Genomic DNA, 20,454 nt, shown 5'->3' with positions numbered 1-20,454 from the left:
AACGATATAATATAATATTAATATATTATATAATAATAAATAATATTATATATTATAATCGGTGAATCAATATCCTTTGTAGGCTCCACACAATGTCTAGCCAGCCAAACACTAAGTGGTGTGTGTGTGTATGTGTGTGTGTGTGTGTGTGTGTTTGTGTGTGTGTGTGCGCGCGCGCGTGTGTGTATGTCCACAATGTCAAACACACTCTCTCAAAGCAAAGAGTGCCTAGCCTGGGGGGAGGTGATTACATGCTTTTAAAGACATGCTCTTTATTTCCAGCTCCCAGCTGCATTAATACAATTGATTATTCAAAACTGGTCATGGCCATTTCCATCATCTCCCTCTGATGGGGTGAGAGGAGAAATCATTAATTCAACATCAACAACAAAAAAAGTCAGGGGGTGATGGCAATGTTACGGTAGGTCTACTGCTGAGACAATATTCCCTCCCTCTCTGACATGGCGTTGCTGTCCGGCCCCCTTCCTTTTTTGCACCTCTACGCTTATTAACTATTGATTAATCCCAACAGTAATCCGGCAATGCACTGGGCAAACATACATAATCTGTAGTAGCCATGTACCCACTGCAGGTCTAGGGTCACGGTCTTGTTATTTATTATTGTCTGTCTGCCAGGATGCATTTCAAAAAGTCCTGGTCCTCTGCATCTTGAGCCCAGTTGGACTTGGGAGCAGAGCTCTGAGGAGATGGCCATGCTAATAGCTTTTCCTGGAAGCATGCTCCAGTGAACATCTAGACAAAAAAAAATGTGGCACCTGTGGGGGATATTTTGGAGTGGAAGGTGAAGCAAAGTTCATTGGTGTTTCCAGTGGATTTGTGCAAGGCGATTTTTCAGGGCCTTGCAGTCCTGCATCACCTGGCTCTGTAAAAAGTTGCTGGGTTGAGGAACTGATAAATGTTTTAGAGGCAAGTCCGTGAGCTGGACATGGACAGCTCATTCTAGGACACTCAGCATGGGCCCACTATGGTGTAATGTCATCTAGGAAAGCATTGCAATGTAAATGAATTACATCAACAGGTGAATCCTGATCAAAAAAGAAAAAAAAATCCATTAGCGATTGTAATATTTTTCAGAGGCAGAGATGCAGAACCAAGATTTGATAAGGATGAGTACTTTGTAATTTAATAATCTTATAATCACCTAAGTCCCCCAGTGGCTACTAAGTATCGGTCTTGTCAAAGATCTGTGGATGACTTTTGTTGTGATTGATTTCGACTTTAAAAATCCCTACTTATACTTTGACTAGGATGGATTACAATGTTGCCTTATGCACTGAAGTTAAGGTGACAGACAGGCAGTCTCAGTGAAATGATCATCATGCACTCCCTCGCCAGCACAAACTAGTGCACAAATAAGAGCCCAGTTCCTAAAAAAAGTGCTTGCTTTCCCTAAAATAGACTTTTGCACCTGATGAATAATTCATGAGGAATGCAGCAATGCAGAAGTCCGTGTGCACCATCAGCACAAATCCTATTGAGACAAATACCTAATCCCCTCACCCCCACCCCAGACACCCCCACTTAGATGACATCAGTTAGCAGAGCTCAACATCAAATACAAAACATTCAGATGCTCTCAACTAATAACATGAATTGCCAAAGAGGCAGTATTAGTTAAATGTCTAAAACCTCTGTTCAAAACAAGATGACAAGACAATGTTTTTGTTCTCATAAAAAGCTGCCACAGTTTAATTCAGTAACCTGTGTTCAATACTATAACAACAAGCAAGAGCACACTTTTACAGTACAATATAAACATGACAATATTAACAAGAATGGCTTAAAATCAAAACTAGTAAAACAAGCCTGTCTCCATTTTGTACCCTCTACACATCACAAATACTCGAGTACTGAAAGAAAAGAAAACAGGACATTGACAGATGTATTTTCTTTTTTCTTTTTTTTTCCGTTTCTCTCAAATCAGTTCAGGAATGCACATGTTTGTTTGCTAGACATTCGTGAGAAGTCTCAAGTCCGTAAGAATCCCAATTGGCTGTGGGCTAATCCAGTCAGGAGATTAATGTGTAACTGTGTGTGCTGTACAACTAAAGCACACCCAGGCCAGCTACCACAGAGGACAGCCTACGGGGGAGAGGGGGAGATCAGAGAGGGACAGAAGAGCAGAATGCCGTTCAATCCAGATGGTCTGCTGAAGTCTACCATGAATGTTGCAGTACATCATCATAATCATCACAGCTCCAAAGGTCAGAGTTTCAGTAGTTTGAGACACTTTTTTTTTTTCAGATGAAGACACGCCCCCTCACATACGTCCAAACCGATTCTCCATACACACTCACACACACACACACACACACACACACACACACACACACACAGACACACACACACACACACACACACACACACACACACACACAATTGAACCACAACACAACCCACGTTACCATGGCATGCGTATTAAATGCGCCTGGAAATGAGAGCATTACAACGTTATGACAATGTTAGAAACTGGCAGCAACCCTGCTGATGAGATGTCACACTGAAAAGATTAAAGATTTTGGACATTCAAGGTAACATAGCTCCAGTGCATGCAAACCCACACACCAGTATGCACAAGGAAACATACATACACACTTGTGTGCACTCATACAGTGTAGTAGAACAAAATATGGAGACCTGACACTTCAAAAGTGAGACACAAAGAGGGAGTGCAGAGGATGATTAAAAGAGCCTAGCATGCTGTTCCCCTGATTCATCTCCATCCTCTCTCATTGCATTATACTGCATAGATTGGTGAGAACTTCAAGTTAGGATTGGTGCAAAATCAAACACAGTACCACAGGGAACTAGCGACTGAGGATGCGTGTGTGTGTGTGTGTGTGTGTGTTTGTGTGTGTGTGCTCATTAATAGGGAGCAAACTTCTGGCGGTCGGATTTTTTGAAGCCGGCGGTGGGGATCTTTGTGGTGTAAGGATTGAGGCCTGGAGGCAGACCAGAGGAGGCTGCAGCGTGCACGGCCAGCAGGGGCATGGTTTTCATGCCAAGCAGGCTGGAGACGGGGACGGCGTAGTGGGCACTGGGGATGGTGGAGAGAGTGGAGGGGGAGTGCACGTTAAGGGCGTGGGAGGCCGCCCCGGCTGAGGCAGCCAGGACAGCCATGGAGGTGGGGGTGGGAGAGGCGGACTGGGAGAAGCCCATGTTCAGGTCAACGGGAGTGGTGGAGGAGGAAGCGGCCTGGATGCTGAGTTTAGCCATCTCTAAGCTGCAAACAGACACAGATGAGGGAGGGGAGGGGAGGGGGGAGATCAGGAGAGAGGGAGGGAGGGAGGTGAGGAGAGGGGGAGAGAAGAGGAGGGTTAACAGAACAGGTTATGGAGAAAAAGAAGATGAATTCCAAAGGGAGAGAGGAGGAAAAAAGGGGGGGATAGATTGGGAGAAAGGGGTGAGAGAAATGAAAAAAAGAAGAATCAACACGGGAATGTTATGTGTTACAAGGAAAACTCATAAAAAAAGGGTTTCACATGCCATGATGAGTATTAATAGGCTGAGGAGCACAGAAATGGGTGAGAATCTTTGAGCAGATCTCTAGTCTATATCTATGATGCAGGACCCAGTGTCTCACCCCAAAAATGATTTATGCATTACATTTACCACTCATATGCGTGTAATAACCAAGCAAAATCAGTATGGGTCTAACAATTAATTTCCAGCAACCTTACACAGACTGTTTGTTCTAAGTAGCTGAAGCAAGTCTTGCAGAGCATGACTGTCTTCCCCAAGCTAGATTTGGATCGCGCAAAGCCCCTACCTGGCGTTGATGAGGTACTGTGCCACACTGATGTTGGCAGGCGAGCCTGTGATGGTGACATGGCGCACAGCTGAGCCATCTGTGGCCCCCGCGATCTTGATCTGAGCACCCGACATCTGGCGAATTTCGTTGATTTTGCTTCCTTGTCTGCCGATTATGCAGCCAATGAACTGACAGAATAGACAGCAAAGTGAAAAGAAGAGAGCAAATGTGATGAGAGATGAAGAGGCTGACACATTTTTTGGACGATGATCACAATTCAACTCAAAAAGACAAGATTTAAACGAATTAGTGATGATGGTGACCCACTTCAATGATTTACAAAATAATGAAACTGGACACACAAGGCAGTAATGATTCATATTTGACAGATATTTTCAAGCATGAACATATGCAGATAGTAGCTTACATCATTCGGAATGGTCAGCTCATGAGAACTCGTAGGCATGGCAGCTTCCATACCTATGTAAGGAGAGACATGCAAACAGTAATACATGGCAAAGCACACAGTCAATAAACACATCACAGTCATGTATGGGATGATTCCTTCTGTCATACATGTCAATACATGGAACTAATGTAATAGCTGCAATACATACATATATCTGCATGTAATAGCTATAGCCAATATATACACAAGTTTAAGCTACATTACACCAGAATAACAGAATTACAGCTTCAGTAAAACTGGCCTTCTTAAAAACCTCTGTAGAAACATACATATCTATATTTTCCCAGAACATTTTTTCCCAGAAAAAGAAAAAAACCAGGACATTATGCATTTCTGTGAGAGTTGTTGAAGAGGTAGAGGATATGGGGTGGAATAAGTTAGGGTTGCTTTGGAGGACATGACATAAAAGGGAACTTTAAAAACAGTTTTCATGCTGATGCCTTTGTTGCCTGCTGTGCATAAATCTAGAATGTGTTAATATAGGGCATGCATAGTAATGACTAAGTGGTAAAACGGTGGCAGTAAAGTTTTCTCTTTAGACTTGTTTTACTAATAATGCAAAAGAATATCGCTATTCACTATGAAATGCAAATATCAACCACTCCAAATATCAACCAAATGGACTGTATGAATTCTGTGTCCATGATGTTGTCACAAAGTACATCTTTTTGACAATCCTGATTAGCCTACATGATGCCCTCTGGCTAAAGCCCTGAGCTCCAGAGCTCAAATAAATGATTGATTTGTTTGACGTGGACAGACAGACAGAGTGAAGACAAGGAGACAGAGGGAGAGAGAGAGGGAGACAGAGGAGACAAAGGGAAAGACAGAGAGGGAGATATGGACTTCCCCAGGGAGCTTTGGGTACGTACCAGGGAAGGTAGGGTTGTTCTGCCCAAGGGAGGTAAGGGGAATATGCTGCATAGCCAACTGGTGAAGCTTGGTCAACTGCAGGGGCAGGAAGGGATGTTAGAAACTAACCAATCAAATGGAATTATCCCAGTGGACACTGAAAGCTACAGAACAGAATCTTTTGGTTGTACAGTGTTAGTCCCATTTCGGCCTCCTCCTCCCCAACAGAGTCTGCCATAGAAACAGTATCCACATCTGATTCTGTTAAAACAAGGACGGGCTCTAAACATGACATGAAGAGGGTGGGTGTTAGTACAGAGTGTCGAGTGCTAGGACTGTATGGTGTTAGTTCGGTGGGCATGTTTGGCTGGGAGGGAAATCTTCTCTGGGCCAATTCTGGCTGAACAGAAGAAGCTATAGAGTTACATGTGGTCAGTAAGGTCAGGGCTGGGGGCATTGGCAGTAGCATTGTGGGTGGAACTCCATGCAGGATGCCATGGGGAAGTGGTGGTGGTAATGGTGGTGGCTGTTTGGGAGAGGAATTGGCTGGGGCTTGGGGTTGGTGACACTTTGGAGTGGGATGTCAGAGGGCACTAGGAGTGCCATGGGGACTGCACTCACATCTTGATGTGGAATGGCATACTGCCCTGGCATTGCGAAGGCCTGCGGAGGAACAAAAAGACATAATGTTGATCACAATGATACAATGGGACAGTGGGTTTAATTAACAGAATTTCATTTTTTAGTGACTAGAATGTTGGGACACAAGGCTTATCCAGACGTTATCCAGAAGACACACAGATGTGAAAATGATTCTAAGCTGGTTTGTGCTGACCACTTTTACCACTACCACCAGGTGTCACTCACAACAAATGGGCTATTTGCCTACCCTGACGTATCCCTAAAGAGGACCTGTCACTCTGAAACTGTGATATGCATATGAGAGCATACAGAGAAATGAACATGTAAATCATTACACATGGCTATAGGAAACAGCTCTTCTCCTAGTGGGCATTTCCCCCCTTTGCACCACATTAACCTCTGAGTCCTAGCAGTTAGTCTAAAGGTTACAATTGCCCTCTCTCTTCCCCAGAAAATACACAAAAAAGTCCCCTGGACATAAACATGGATGTGAGTTATTCTCCCAACAGAGAAATAGCTGTATTATGTCACGTCAAAGAGGAGAGGTTGCATAAGCTTCCATTTGCCTTTTTCTGCAGGGACAAAGAAAACTATAATCAGCAGCATTCTGCATCTATGCTTCATCACACCACTAACCTTTCCAAACCCAGCCAGACATTTATCATTCCCGTCACAGGAAAACATACTTGTTCCTGAACATAATTAGCCTATTTGCCGTGGCTTTTCCAATACGTGACTCAACCATCTGTCTAGTGAGTTCATACATGCCATTGTAAATAACACAACCGAACTGACCTCATGACTATAATTATCACAGCACAACACTGGCCAGTGAAAACTAGCGGCTTTAAGACTGATGGTTTGAGGATGACCTAATCGACAAAACCTAGCACTAATCCTAACTAGCACCTTACCCTAAACCCAAATCCTATTTACATTTGTCAGTGTCAGGAGAGACTCATGTGTTTTTGTGTACAAAAATGGCTGTCGAAATGAACCAGGACCTGGTCTGCTAGTTCAGAAAACACATTCTTATTCAAATGAGATGCACAATTCTAAATAAATATTGAAATGTGCCTGAATAAAGTATGAGGATACTCACTGCAGATGCATGTGGCTGCGCTATCACAGTGTGAGGCCCTGCAGGCGATGGCTTGGGCCGGTACGGAATCGTTGCTCCTTTGGGTGGGGACTGGACAACAACAAGAGCCACGCAGCAAAAACAAACATTAACAATTCATGCATTCCCTCACGTGGACAATTTGAATGAACTGCCCACATAGTTAATAAGTAGCAGTCCCAGTGGGGCCGATCATCAACCCTGTGCTCAGTCCCTTGGTGACGCCAACCTGGGCAGCTATTTGGCTATTTCAGGGTTCCACTTTGTTTAGTGTGGAGGATTGGCTCATGCAAGCCTGTCCGTGCCACTCAAGCTCCGAGGACACATCAAAGGCAGCGGGGGGAGAGCACCAGGCGTGTTGGCTTTCATTTGAGGAGTGCCCGGCCTCCCTTACCTCCAGCATGACAGTGCAGATGTGGCGCACGCACTGAGTGATGGCATGGGGAGTCCCAGACACGGTCACGGCCCTCTCCGTGGAGTCTGGCAACAAGTCGCCGGCCACCTGGACCTGGGCACCAGTGGTCTGCAAGACAGCACAGACAGGAACGTGAAACCAGGACTCTGAGGAGCCAGTTGAGACCCCACTGTTGAGTGATCCTAGCCACCGCTCAGAATTTTTATAGCACCGTCTATTTATAGCCCCCAAACAATGCCCATATGGCAGGCCTTCCACAACTGTTCATTTAAACATGCTGTGGCTTTAAACCACAATAAGACATGCAACTATTCAGGACATTCTGCTTGGCAGTTCATACCGTGGTCCATTCAGCTATTTATATATTCATCTATTTCTGCCCTCCTGGGTCACAGTGTCCTAGGCAGGCATTCTAGGCTGGCATTAAGTCAACTATTTCGCTCATATCCTGAAATAAATAGGACCAATTTGAACCAAACAAAAAAAATGAAGTGGCTGAAAGGTCCTTACTGTACATTGGTCTTCAATGCACATGGTCCAATGAATTTAAGTGAGACAAAGTGGGGTGTCTGTATCCAATTCTAGTCATTAAACATCCATTAAGACTGTGAGCAGATTATTTGGTAGGAATAGCTAGAGCAGTAGCTGTCCAGCTCAAGGACGAAGCAGTCCTTAAATAGGAGAACAAGAGGCCCAGGTTGTTTTTAACCCCTGCGGGATAGCAGGGTCAAAAGAAGCGCTCTATTTTGGATTCAATTAATGACTCGATGCAAAACAACAGATCTATACTGTGCTTACCTCTCTGATCTCTTTAATCTTGGAGCCCCCTTTGCCTATGAGCGATCCACACTGGCTGGCTGGGAAGACCAGACGCAGCGTCACAGGAGGTTTGCTGGTCACCGTGCTGTTTATCATGCAGGCGTTTATGTCCTAAAATAACAGTAATGAGACAATGAAACATGAGCGTGCCAAAAACACTCCCCAGAACAAGTGGGGAGCTCTTCCCCTCCGAGCCATTCAGTTCAAAGGAGTACATGCAAAACCCTACTAACATACCTGCACATTATATGCACATGATATGACACCGGGGACAAATGGGACAAAAAGTGGGAAAAATTGATAAAGAATATGACCTACCTCTTCAAACTTCTCGGCGATCATGGCGAAAGCTTTGAAGATGACCTCTGAAGCTCCTGTGATGGTGACAATCCTCTCGGGGCTGGAGCCGTCAGATATATTAATCCGAGCTCCACTCTGACAACAGAGGCACAAATTTATACAGCCGTAGAGCATTCGCAGACTGCCAGCCTAATTGCTGAGGTTCAACCCTTTCGTCTTTATTATTTCATGAGCTTAGCCTAAAGCTATCGCATATACATGAGAAAGAGTTACCTCTGTGTTATGTGAATTACAAAGGCCTTTTTTCTGTCACAACACATAACTAAAATAATTTGAAATGTACCTCTTCTCTCATCTTTTTCACGGTTTCTCCTTTCTGAAAGAGCAAACATGGGGAAAGCAATATAAGATACAAGAAAACAAAAAATAACTGTAATAAATAGAGTTAATAAATAACATTTATTTATATCTAATGGATGTGAACATATGACTGCCTCAAACAAGGTCTTGTACATACCTTTCCAATGATGCTACCAACCTCCTGAAAATGAAAAGAAGGAAATGATGACTACTTAGAGACTCTGACTGAGGGACTTATGAACACACCTCTGGCGCCAATCACTCTGAACTCACTCCATTGAGCCTCTTACATGAGTTCTTTTCCTGAAAGGTTGGAATTGCCCTCTTTGACAGCTAATACATTGGAACCATGGGGCCCCAAGGCACATAACGTTCTCCCCTCCACTGTGATTTGCTATGCTAATATTTTAAGGATGATTAAACGAAACTAATTTAGCTCCAGTGACACATAACAAACATCCTCAGGAGCTGCTAATAGGGTGCCATGATCACGCCGAGGAGAGGTGTCTCACATGTTGGACCTCTCTGAATATTAACTAGTCCTACAAATGACAGGCACTGTCACAAGCCTAAGACTAACAATGAGCACACACACACTTGTTCTAATGGCATGTGGTATGCTGCGTGGTATGTAAGCTGATAGCGTAGCGCTACTTTAACAATATACCCGGCACCATGCAGGTCAAAAGCTGATATCTTGTAAACGTGGCTGAGCAGCTCCATTAGCACTTGATACGGTTGATCCAGGTTGCAAGTTATGGCATGAATCTGATGTGTCATAACATGACTGAATCTAAAGTAATGTCATGATCAGACAATTATTCTATAATAACAGACCACATGGGAAACGTCACATGATTGTCTGGTCACAGCTCTTCTCTTTCTGAGGGCACATATCCTCTCAGCAGGAGAACCAGGGCTGGCTATACTTCTCATGCTGGAGTTTAAGAGGGCAAAAGCAAGTTCCGTGGTCTCACCTTGCCGTGCATCAGCAGACGTATCGTTAGGGTCACGTTCAATCCGCCATCCAAGGCTCCACCCTCAGGATCGTTAATATTCATGTTCAACGACAACGAAGTTGCTCCTCTCACAGCCTCACAAAGATACACACTACTCACTCACAAACATTACACACAAAGACACACACACACACACACACACACACAGAGAACAACCGACAGACAGACAGGGAGAGAGAGAAAGAGAGAGAGGAATAAAATACATGACAGAACAATCCAGAAGCACAGCGTCATGCACAAACACAAACTACATTGTTACCGCATCATTCTGTCTCACTTGATGTCATTTTCTAAGCCTGTTTAACATGGAAGGGAAGAATAATCCACATACATACAGTTGCCATAAGTTGCTGGTCATGATACTGACTTCTTAGTTGGAAATGGGAGTGAGCGAGGGTCTGCCCCTGATTCAATCCACACACGAGATCCTTCCATTGGTTCCAGATAAATAGAACTAGTGTGACAACATGTGCTTACACATGACACAAAGGGGGCTGTTTGTCTCCTGCTGGGTCTTGGGATCAAGTGATGCCAGTGTGACCATATCTAATAAGATGCTGCTAATATGGCACCAAAAGAGCACAATGTCGCACTGTTCTCGTTTCACAAGCGTTCTCTTTGCTGTCTGCACTGGTGATAATTCACATGTCTGAGCTTCACCAACGCTTAGCTGAAGCTGAACACAGGGGTGTTCAGTGTGCATGTTCTGTAGCCACTATGGGCCGTCCATCAATCAGTGTGTTCATTTTTAAAACATTTCTCTCAAAAACGGAAAACATCCTTTTTGCCTTTAGATTGCTCATATGATACTCACATAGATCCCAAGACGTGCTGTATGCTCTATCTCCATGGCATATCTGGAATAGAGACTCATCTCAGTTATAATCCTCTCAACATATGATGAATTAAAAATTTTCAAAAAGATATAGGCTATCAGAATTTATCTTGAAAATCAATCAATCAGCACTGCAGCCCACAACAGGCCAAAGGCTTATGACCAAGCGCGAACACTAATATAATCCATTAGTAATACATCATACCTATGCTTCCTTCCATGGCTACCCTCAATGTATGCCAAATGCATTAATCTTTGGTCAACATAAATAAAAGCTAGGCATATTGGGAGGAACCCATTTCATTGTGTGGCCTTCCTCTCTCTCTGTGTAGTTCTATCAGGTAAATGCATCAAACCCAACGCAACCCGAGGGCCTAATCCTATAGGCCAGGATTTGTTTGGCTAATGCTAAAACCCTTTTGACCCACTTCTGTCTCCTCCAGCATGTCAGCACCCACTCGCCACTTTGAAAACACAGCACCCATATAATATAACACTAATGAATACAGATAGAATGCTGATAACAAACATACATCATTTTTCCCCTTGTCATTTTTGTATATTTGCCTCAGGATTAAAACAGTCATCGACATTAAACAAGGTACAAAATCTTGCAAAGGAATCAGAAAAATTCCAAGCACCACACAAATCCTAAATCCATGACTTGGAGCAATTCTCAAGCTGTCTTGTTTCTTTAATGAAAGGAGAGTTGTTGAGCACTAACAATGATTTCTACATAAAGAGATGAAATAAATTGAATGCTAATATGAGACCAAAAAGTAATACTTCAAAAGCGTCTTTGTTTGTCCATCATGTGTCATATTCCACTTCAGTAGGCAAGATCAGATACAGTAGCAACTCAAGTCATGTTTTTTTAAGCAATCAAGTAACAGACAGCAAACACTTCTCAACCTTCTATTTGTACATATATATGAATTCAGCCTTTTTAAGGATTTTTTTGACGGGACAAGAACTCTCTAGCGGAACACAGAGTGGGCCGAAAGCCTCATTAAGGCTGTTGGAGGCCTGCAAAGTAAGTCTGTCAAAAGGATTTAGTTTATCATGGAGAGTTCAGCATAACTGACCTGCTGGGCCGTTTCAGAAGACTTCGGTAGGTTGCTTTTTTCCTCTCGTCCTTCTCGTCCCCCTCAGAGAGAGAGTATGTCCAGTGTCTGTCGGAGTGCTCCAGAGAGAGAGAGAGAGAGAGAGAGAGAGGGAAGAGTCCCCCCCCCCCTTTTGTTGTCAGTTGTATTCAGAGAATGGACAGATGGCCTTATGCCCGCAGTCGTGCTAGAGGGAGACTGGCTTTGCTGTTTTTTTCATCCCCTGGCTTAGCCTCTGATAAGCCCTGCACTAGGGGAAGTGAACTTACAGTCCTTCGTTGTGTTTAACACTTACAGTTTGCTCCACTGTACAAAAAGTTGGCTGGCTCCTATCGAAAGTCTTGGAGTATGGAAACGAGATCTCAAACTGGGCAAAGTCTGATCATACTGTGACGTATAACGCCACAATATAATTTACTGTAATCATCTGAATTATGCTTTGGAGGCTCACCATGGAGAGGTGCTTAGAAGTAACAGTTCAGTTATTTTTAAATGATCAGGCATAATATAAGATGTGTGTTGTGCAAATCATCAACACCATTCCAGCAATAATCTGAAATGATAGATTGAGATAAAATGGAATTCCACAAAAGTTATGCGGATCCTAGCTTTCGGATCTTGGGGAATCATGGTGATGAAGAGACACAACGTTTCTGTGGACAGTTTCCCCCTCCCCCACGCCAAACCAAATGCCCCTACTAATGAGGCCACAGCCCTGCGAATACAATGTGGTCCTTTTTAACAGAGCGAGATGCATTCAGCACAGCAGTGAAATTATGAACTAAATGAGTCAGTCAGGCAGAAGTGGCATATTTAATTACTGCCTGCTGCTTGGGATGGGAACACACAAAGGGTTCTCTGGACCTCATATCACTCTATCTCCACCGTGCGTAACTGGTCATCTCTATGAAACCATGTCTTTCAGATGTGTGTGTGTGAGAGAGAGAGTATGCGTGGGCACTTAACAGCAACAAAGTATCTGAGACACAAATTTAGCAGCTTTTTTCTCTGTTCTGTAGAGGCACTATAGCTTTTACCACAGCAGAGATGTGCATCACACCCCAGCTTCAATAATAGTGTCTGGCTGGATTAAGTACAACAACCTAGTGCATTGTTAATTTTCTTCTTCTTCACATATTCCATTACTTTTCTCACCAGATGACAGACATTTCAAGCCGTCAAGAGGGACTTGCACAGATTTGTATTGATTCTTCATACTTTTCGGATTTGTTTTAAGTCTAAAAGAAGAAACTCCCTCTAGCACTGGTGTTAGTTGTGACCCGTCATCAGCCGGGTCAATCTTTGGCCATCTGCTAAGCCACAAGCAAAGATCTGCCAATATACTGCCCTGCTGTTTAAAGTTGAATGAAGTTGACAGGTTGGCCATTAGGAGTACAATAGAAACATCCACTTACTGCTGGCTGTATGTAGCCGTATCTATTCCCGAAACACCTAAATGACCATCCACACTGCGTGTCCAACCCGAAAGATTTACCTTTTAGAGTGTGGAATCTATCGAAGTGCATAAAACGACTACTTTACTTAGGCTACTGGGCTTGTCCTTCATCTGTGATATCACAAGGAACTAACACGAATTGTCCTGTCACTGTGGAGATTGATTTTAAACACATTTCTGAAAAGGTTGTCAACAGCACTGTTTTGTCTTTGTGTTAGGGACTTTGAACTCCGAGAGTTTCTGGCGTTTCACCATGACTAACCTGTTGGCTAGGCTACACGTGACAGTTGTGAGGTTAAAGTTGCAATAAGGCTAACTTAATGCAGTCACTTTCAAAGATATGGAGGTAACGTTCACGTTAATGCCAGTATGGAGCTTGAACACATGTTTACACTCCAGAGTTACCAGGATATCTGGGGGTCTTACGGATATGACATTGATTTGCCAGAGATGATTGAAAAGGAATTCAGCAGAATGAAAGGTCTGTCATATGTAGTTTTACAGCCTTGGGTTGGATTTGGAATTGGATTAATTTATCAATAACTTACGTTGATTTCTACAATCGTGTTGTGTCATTTAACGTAGCTGCTATTCATACCTGACTCTTCCTGTGTTGTTCTTGATCTGACCTTTTGTAAACATTTTCCAAGTCCGTGCGTTGGAACATAATTTTGTCTTCATATTTATCAACTTTGAAGTTTCGTAATGATTTGCAGTTTACGTTGCGTTCTCAAAGTTGATCTCCTTTGAGGCAAGTGGGCGCCCTCTTTTGACTTTTAATTACATTGCATTAAAGGCAACGGTCTTTCTCAGAGAAACTGCTATGATATTAATTTGATACAGGATAGCTTTTGGAGGCGGGGTGACGAGTTCAAGATCAAACATTTTCATGTCCTTTCTCTCGAATAGGTATCACTTACCTTGATCATGCTGGAACAACGCTCTTTTCTGAATCACAGATAAAAGCCTTCTACCAAGATCTCACGGGAAATGTCTATGGTAAATAACCTTTAAATTAAATGGTCACCTATCATACCTGAATTAATGATTAATTAATATCACAGTATGTCTGTGATGTGATATATTAATCTATCAAATCATATTATTTGATGTTATATGAAAACTGACCTACAAAGTCCTCAGAAACCCATGTGAATGTACAGGCTTGTTCTATTTCAGGCAATCCCCATAGCCACAATCTGAGCAGTCGACTGACACATGATACCGTGGAACATGTCAGATACAGGTAAAAGGCTTCACTAATCCCCCTGCCCCAGTCTGCCTTCTCTTAAATGGCATAAATCAGAACACAAGCAAAGACTAATTCCATTTCCGTCCCATTGGATAGGCCTATACTCTATATCCTTACATTTGGATCATATCTTATATAACGCCTGCTGTATACAGCTGCACATTCTGAATATATCCTTTCTTTTGTAGTTGTTTTGTCCTAATGTACTGAAAACCAAACCTGTTTATTTGTCTAGTAGGGTACTGGAAAACACACAGTAGAAGCTAATGCAATAATTAAGACGATGCCGATGGCACATTTTTGAAAATGAGTTCCTGTTGTATCTGAAGGTGTTGTTAATTCCTCCTGCAGGATACTGGAACACTTTAACGCTAGTCCAGAGGAGTACACAGTCATCTTCACCTCAGGCAGCACTGCAGCACTCAGGCTTGTGGCTGACTGCTTTCCCTGGAGGTCTGCCTGTGGCGGAGAGCCAGCGAGCCACTTTTGCTACTTGACCGACAACCACACTTCAGTGGTGGGCATCCGAGGGGTGAGCAGCCAGCTCGGCGTGACCTCCCTCCCCGTCTCGCCACACGAGGTGGAGGGCCGAGCCAGACAGCCGCCGCAGGCGACGAACGCAAACGAGTCCCTGACCCCTCACCTCTTCTGTTACCCAGCTCAGAGCAACTTCTCAGGCAGGAAGTACCCTCTGAGCTTTGCAAGGGGCATGCAGACGGGGCGCCTGTATCCGGCGTGTGAGCGGCCAGGTCGATGGCTCGTCCTCCTGGATGCCGCCGGCCTGGTGGGCTGCTCAGGCCTGGATCTGCGGGAATGCCCCGCCGATTTTATCCCCATCTCTTTCTACAAGATGTTCGGCTTTCCAACAGGATTAGGCGCGCTACTAGTGCGGAACGAGGCAGCGCCGCTCTTGCGGAAGGGCTACTTCGGCGGGGGCACGGCAGCAGCTTACCTCGCAGGAGAGGATTATTTTGTGCCCAAGTCAAGTGTGTCCAGCAGGTACAGGCCAAACAGCCGTCTAATTAAAAGTGTTCTGCCGCTTTCTTCCCACTCCGCTAGCACATTAAGATTCTTCCCACGCAGTCAGCGCTTAGAATATCCAACTCATTCTGAATGTCATCGTTGATTCTTATGTAGCTTTTGTTTTCAGTATAGTTGTCCTTAAATTATATAAATTTAGTTATTTTTTTAATGAAGGGTTGTATCATGATTTTTAGGTTTGAGGATGGCACCATCTCTTTTCTGGACATCATTTCTGTCCATCATGGCTTTGAGGCTCTTCAGAGGTTAACAGGTATTAAACAGACACTGAACTTTCACAACCCTAACCCTCAGTTCGAGGGCTTTTCTTTTATTTCTGCACACCCCACGAAACGCTATTAATATTTCCCCCATTATTTGATGAGTAATGCAGCGCCCTGCCACCTGTGGAGGTGGTGGTGAATGTGTCATAACGGCAGACTCTCTCCTCCAGCCTAGCTCATTAAAAAACACGCCGCTTCTAAAAGCCTCGGGAGTGCCATGTGATAATGCAAGTGTGTGCAGCGTTCAGCATGTGTGTGCTTGTGCTGTCAGCTTGCGCGCTTCCCTGGGAATGACAGCTTTATTTGGTCTGCAGGAGGCATGGTCAAGATCCAGCAGCATACATTCGGTCTGGCGCGCTACACCTACGTAATGCTCTCCAGCCTGCTGCATAGCAACGGCAGGCCGGTGGCCCACATCTACTGTGCTAATGAGTTCCAGGACCCGGCCTCCCAGGGAGCCATTCTCAACTTTAACGTGCTGGACTGCCACGGCAGAGCGGTCGGCTACTCTCAGGTGTGCTCTCTCCAACACGATAGCCAAGTGCTGTAAAATAAAGTAACCTATGTAGTTTTTTTTACCCTTTGAAGTTGTGTTTATGTTGGCATTTTGATTGTAGTAGTTGTGTGAAGGAGAGATGAAATACCCCATCATTCCCTCTAGCCACCCAGATGACGCTGTGCTGGTGGTGGTGTTTTTTTGCTCTGGGTGGGGAATCCTGTGAAATCGGAAGAACGGCGTTTACAGCACATTGTCGCAAAATATATTGTCAGAATTTATAGTTGCCAAGAAGCTAGCTTGCTTTAATCAGTGCTGTGCTGTGTCAAAGGTGTTTGCAAAGCAGGTCTGTTTCTAGCAGGTTAGCGGACTAGTTTTAGGTTAAAGAAATCTAAAATGCCCCCAAATCCCCCCATAACAGCATGTGACATTACGGAGCTCTCTTTCTCTCTTGTGCCTAGGTGGACAAACTTGCCAGTCTCTTTAATATCCATGTACGCACAGGCTGTTTCTGTAACACAGGGGCCTGCCAGTCGTTTCTGGGCATCAGTGATCAGGAGGTGAAAGAGAACTTGGAGGTATGTCACTATGTTCAGAGTGTTCACAGCAAACATGATAAGATTGGCTCCAGAAATGACACCACTGTTTTTTTTCCCCATGTTGGTTTCATCTGCCAAGGCTGGCCACATATGTGGAGACAATATTGACCTTGTGGACGGCCGACCGACTGGATCAGTGCGCATCTCTTTTGGATACATGTCCACGTTTGAAGACTGCCAGAAATTCCTGAGTTTCATTGTGAACTGCTTCACAGATAAGCCGTTGAGAGTGGACAAGGAAAGGCTGGCTAGGCTAAAATTAGCTGTCCCTGTTGAGAACACTGTGGGGCACTTCAATTCCTTACCATCTAATGGACAGCTTGGTCACCAGGCAGACCAGGGGGAGACAGCTCCCTCTTTAATCTCAAGCACAAATGGAGGAGAGATTATGATCCGAACGCCCAAGAGACGTGAAGAGAAAAATAGCTTCCAGACATTGACCAACATATTTATTTACCCCATCAAGTCCTGTGCAGCATTTGAGGTATGTTACCTTGCATACCTGAGGTATGCAACTGTGCTAAATTGCCGTTTTAAGTATAACGGAAAAAATAAAAGAAGTATGAAAGTACTGTATAATAAGACATTACACTTGAATAATGTGCAGTGCAGTTCAGTGAGTATGTCCTCTTACATGGGTTAACCTACAATCTTGCCTACTGTTAGGATAATTTGGATCATTAGGCTCTTAAGGGTAATGATAATGATGTCATGCCTCAATGCCATGTGAGAAAAGATACAACGCATGGATGTGTACTTGTGCAGAAGGCTTACGAGGTATGATTGGTAAAGCGTGTTGTTGCTGCTGCTGTTGCTGCTGTTGCTGCTGCTGCTGCCTTGTCAAGGTGAAGGAGTGGGGTGTGGGGCCTGTGGGCCTGCTGTATGACCGCACGTGGATGGTGGTGAACGAGCACGGCGTGTGCCTAAGCCAGAAGAGGGAGCCCACGCTGTGTCAGGTCCAGCCCCAAGTCTCCCTGGCCTCCAATGCACTCCACATCAAGGCCCCAGGTGCAGCAGCAAAGCACCACACTGTTGTGCCCGGGATGAATAATAGCGATTTCCACTGCTGAGACACAATACAAATAACTACATTTCTCCTGCCTTTATAGAAACATGCATTATGTTTACACAGTTGTTCAAATATGACAACTATTTGTTGCTGTGAATGTGGTGAAATCTCTGTCATAGGGATGAGCAGCATCACTGTGCCACTTGGGGACTTGAAGGAGCGGAAGCACAGTCAGAAGGCTTGTCAAAGTAAAGTGTGTGGTGACAGGTATGATGACTCAACATGCATTCATGATTTTTTTTCTTCCTCAGCGAGACTAAATCAGTATGTACAGTGTAAGGCAAACCTGTCAAACCTGTTTTTTTGCGCTCCTTCTCCAGGGTGCAGACAGTAGATTGTGGAGATGAAGCTGCATCCTGGTTCTCGGAGTTCCTTGGAAAGCCTTGTCGCCTGATCAAACAAAACTCTGAGTTTATTCGCAAGATGAAAACTTCTTCAGAAAATGGTATATGTACTTGTCAGTTTTGTCAAATACTGGGAGAGAGAAATTTTAATATAGAATGTTGGACAATAGACAACAAACAGTATATCCAGTTTTCACTAATACAAAACTCCATTTATTTTGTGAAGTTGGCTTTAGTTTAAACAAGATATACAGTACCTTATGCTTTAAAATAATCAGTTAGGTTATCAATAGATAATTCGGAACAATGACTCCATGATTTCAATGTCCTGTAGTGGGGGATGGTCCTGCTGCCCTATCCTTAGTGAATGAGGCCCAGTACCTACTCATCAACAGAGACAGCGTGGCCATGCTGCAGGAGCAAATCAGTGGCAGGTATTCCAACATGCCATTCATGCATAGACACAGTTGTGCATGTAGAACACTATAATTACAACTTCTGTCTCCCCCCTGATGGTTGGCCAATCATCGGGGAAAAGACTGGACGATCCCAGCACCCCCCAGGCAATCAGCATGCAGCAGCTCATAGCCCGCTTCCGTGCCAATTTGGTTGTGTCGGCAACCAATCCGTTCGAGGAAGATGACTGGTCCAGTTTAATGATTGGAAACACCACATTTCAGGTGAGATTGTTTATCACTAAATCACACCCTACATCTGTCGTTGCTGCGGGAAGTGAGTATTGAGGGGGCCTAGTTTCCTTCTTGCTCTGATGGGCAGTGTTTTCCTAGGTGGCAGGCAGATGTGGTCGGTGCCAGATGATCGGCATTGATCAGGAAACCAGCGCCAGAAGCCAGGAACCTCTGAAGTCCCTCTCTGACTTTCGCCAGGGGAAGGTAGGTGCACTGATGGTCAGGAATGACGTGTGAAACTTCACTTGATTTCTGATGTATCAGACCGACTTTTTACACCTTAGACCAGGCAGACACTGTACTATTTTGTTTAAACGACTCACACTTAAAGACGGTCAACTTCATTTTTTGATATGGCAGAAATCTAATAGGATCAGCCTTAAGATGGAACATTAATTGTGATGTTACATGAGCCTGCTCAAACTGCTCGACTAATCGGATTGTAAGTCGGCCCAATTCTAAAGTTAGTTATGACCGATTGAATCTGGGCTAAAATCGGGCCAGAATGGCAGTGTCTGCCCGGCTGTAGAGCTGTGACTCCTGTGAGTTTCAGAAGACATCTCTGTCCCTGAGTGTCTCTGCTTTTTCCATTTGGATTGATATTGTTTTGTTCCATTATTCCCCTTCAGTTTGAAAAAAATGTGTTATCAGAATATCTTGTATCTATTCATTTGCCTGAAAGCTATATGGTTTGAGAACTAATGGCTCAATTACCTGCAGCCATGAGAAATATTCCACTCTTTTTACTTGGCACAGTTTTCTTTGAGCCCACAGTAATATTCTTACTAATACTTTTGTTCCCAGGTCACCTTTGGTATTTATTTACTCCATCAGTCAATGGCAGGCGCCAATGCAATCACCACACTCTCCGTTGGGTCACCCATCACATCTCCAAATAAGACAATCATGGAACTTCTTAAATCTTAATAGGATCTAATTTGGGCATGGTATGCGCTTGGTAGGTGTAGAGTTTAGCTGAACAAACTCTGTAGAGATGATGCTCATGCATTATGGTTACTTTTGGAGACTATGGAGCAGATGTACGAAGCCAGCGCCTCCTGTGTCAGTCCTCAGAAACTGCACGCTGTGCCTTGCTATACAGCGGGGGAAATAAATATTGAACACGTCAACATTTTTTTCAGTAAGTATACTTCCAATGAGGCTATTTGCATGAAATTTTCACCAGACATTAGTATTAACTCAGATAATCCACCCATATAAAAAATCCAAACATTAAAGTCCATAGGTAGAGTTATGTGTAATAAAGTGGAATGATACAGGAAAAAAGTATTGAACACGCCTGCTGAAATTTCTTAAATACTTTGTGGAAAAGCCTTTATTCGTAATGACAGCTTCAAGGCATTTCCTGTATGACGAAACTAATCAGTCACAGTATTCTGGTGTGTGTTTGGCCCATTATTTTAAACAGATAGTCATTTAATATTGAAGATTCCAGGGGTCCCTCTTGTGAATCCTGAACTTACAAAACTGTTCAATTGGATTGAAGTCAGGGCCTCGATTTCCTTTCTCTGAAAACAA

At 43.9% G+C, this 20,454-nt stretch overlaps 2 protein-coding genes across 5 annotated transcripts; one reads left to right on the top strand and one right to left on the bottom strand.

Annotated features, from left to right (window-relative positions):
• Window positions 1-1,686: 1,686 nt before the first annotated feature.
• LOC143124543 (poly(rC)-binding protein 3) lies at window positions 1,687-13,408 on the bottom strand. Of its 4 annotated transcripts, none has more exons than XM_076286159.1 (14): window positions 11,689-13,408; window positions 10,583-10,625; window positions 9,727-9,859; window positions 8,907-8,930; window positions 8,733-8,765; window positions 8,408-8,524; window positions 8,069-8,200; window positions 7,250-7,378; window positions 6,838-6,927; window positions 5,715-5,756; window positions 5,114-5,189; window positions 4,200-4,252; window positions 3,791-3,960; window positions 1,687-2,103 (listed from the first exon to the last, which is right to left on the bottom strand). In XM_076286159.1, the coding sequence occupies exons 3-14, from the start codon at window positions 9,808-9,810 to the stop codon at window positions 2,067-2,069; spliced, it is 987 nt and encodes a 328-aa protein (XP_076142274.1). In that variant the 5' UTR covers window positions 9,811-9,859; window positions 10,583-10,625; window positions 11,689-13,408; the 3' UTR covers window positions 1,687-2,066. The 4 variants fall into 4 exon arrangements, with proteins under 4 accessions (XP_076142274.1, XP_076142273.1, XP_076142272.1 ...); XM_076286158.1 differs by lacking the exon at window positions 1,687-2,103 and adding an exon at window positions 2,110-3,244 and having other exon boundaries at window positions 9,727-9,866; XM_076286157.1 differs by lacking the exon at window positions 1,687-2,103 and adding an exon at window positions 2,110-3,244.
• On the top strand, window positions 13,404-20,052 carry mocos (molybdenum cofactor sulfurase). Its single transcript, XM_076286156.1, has 15 exons — window positions 13,404-13,643; window positions 14,072-14,161; window positions 14,342-14,408; window positions 14,766-15,413; window positions 15,632-15,708; window positions 16,033-16,232; window positions 16,676-16,792; window positions 16,893-17,297; window positions 17,659-17,821; window positions 18,002-18,089; window positions 18,203-18,327; window positions 18,561-18,660; window positions 18,765-18,906; window positions 19,015-19,119; window positions 19,720-20,052. The coding sequence occupies exons 1-15, from the start codon at window positions 13,532-13,534 to the stop codon at window positions 19,840-19,842; spliced, it is 2,562 nt and encodes an 853-aa protein (XP_076142271.1). The 5' UTR covers window positions 13,404-13,531; the 3' UTR covers window positions 19,843-20,052.
• The last annotated feature ends 402 nt before the right edge of the window (window positions 20,053-20,454 follow it).

This window comes from Alosa pseudoharengus, unplaced genomic scaffold, assembly GCF_046254945.1.
Source record: "Alosa pseudoharengus isolate Yale_2024_CS ecotype anadromous, Long Island Sound unplaced genomic scaffold, YU_APseudo_1.1 YU_APseudo_1.1_scf_15, whole genome shotgun sequence".
Lineage (NCBI taxonomy): Eukaryota > Metazoa > Chordata > Actinopteri > Clupeiformes > Clupeidae > Alosa > Alosa pseudoharengus.
Note: the sequence above shows the minus strand (reverse complement) of the source record. Positions and strands in the feature narration are given on the sequence as shown.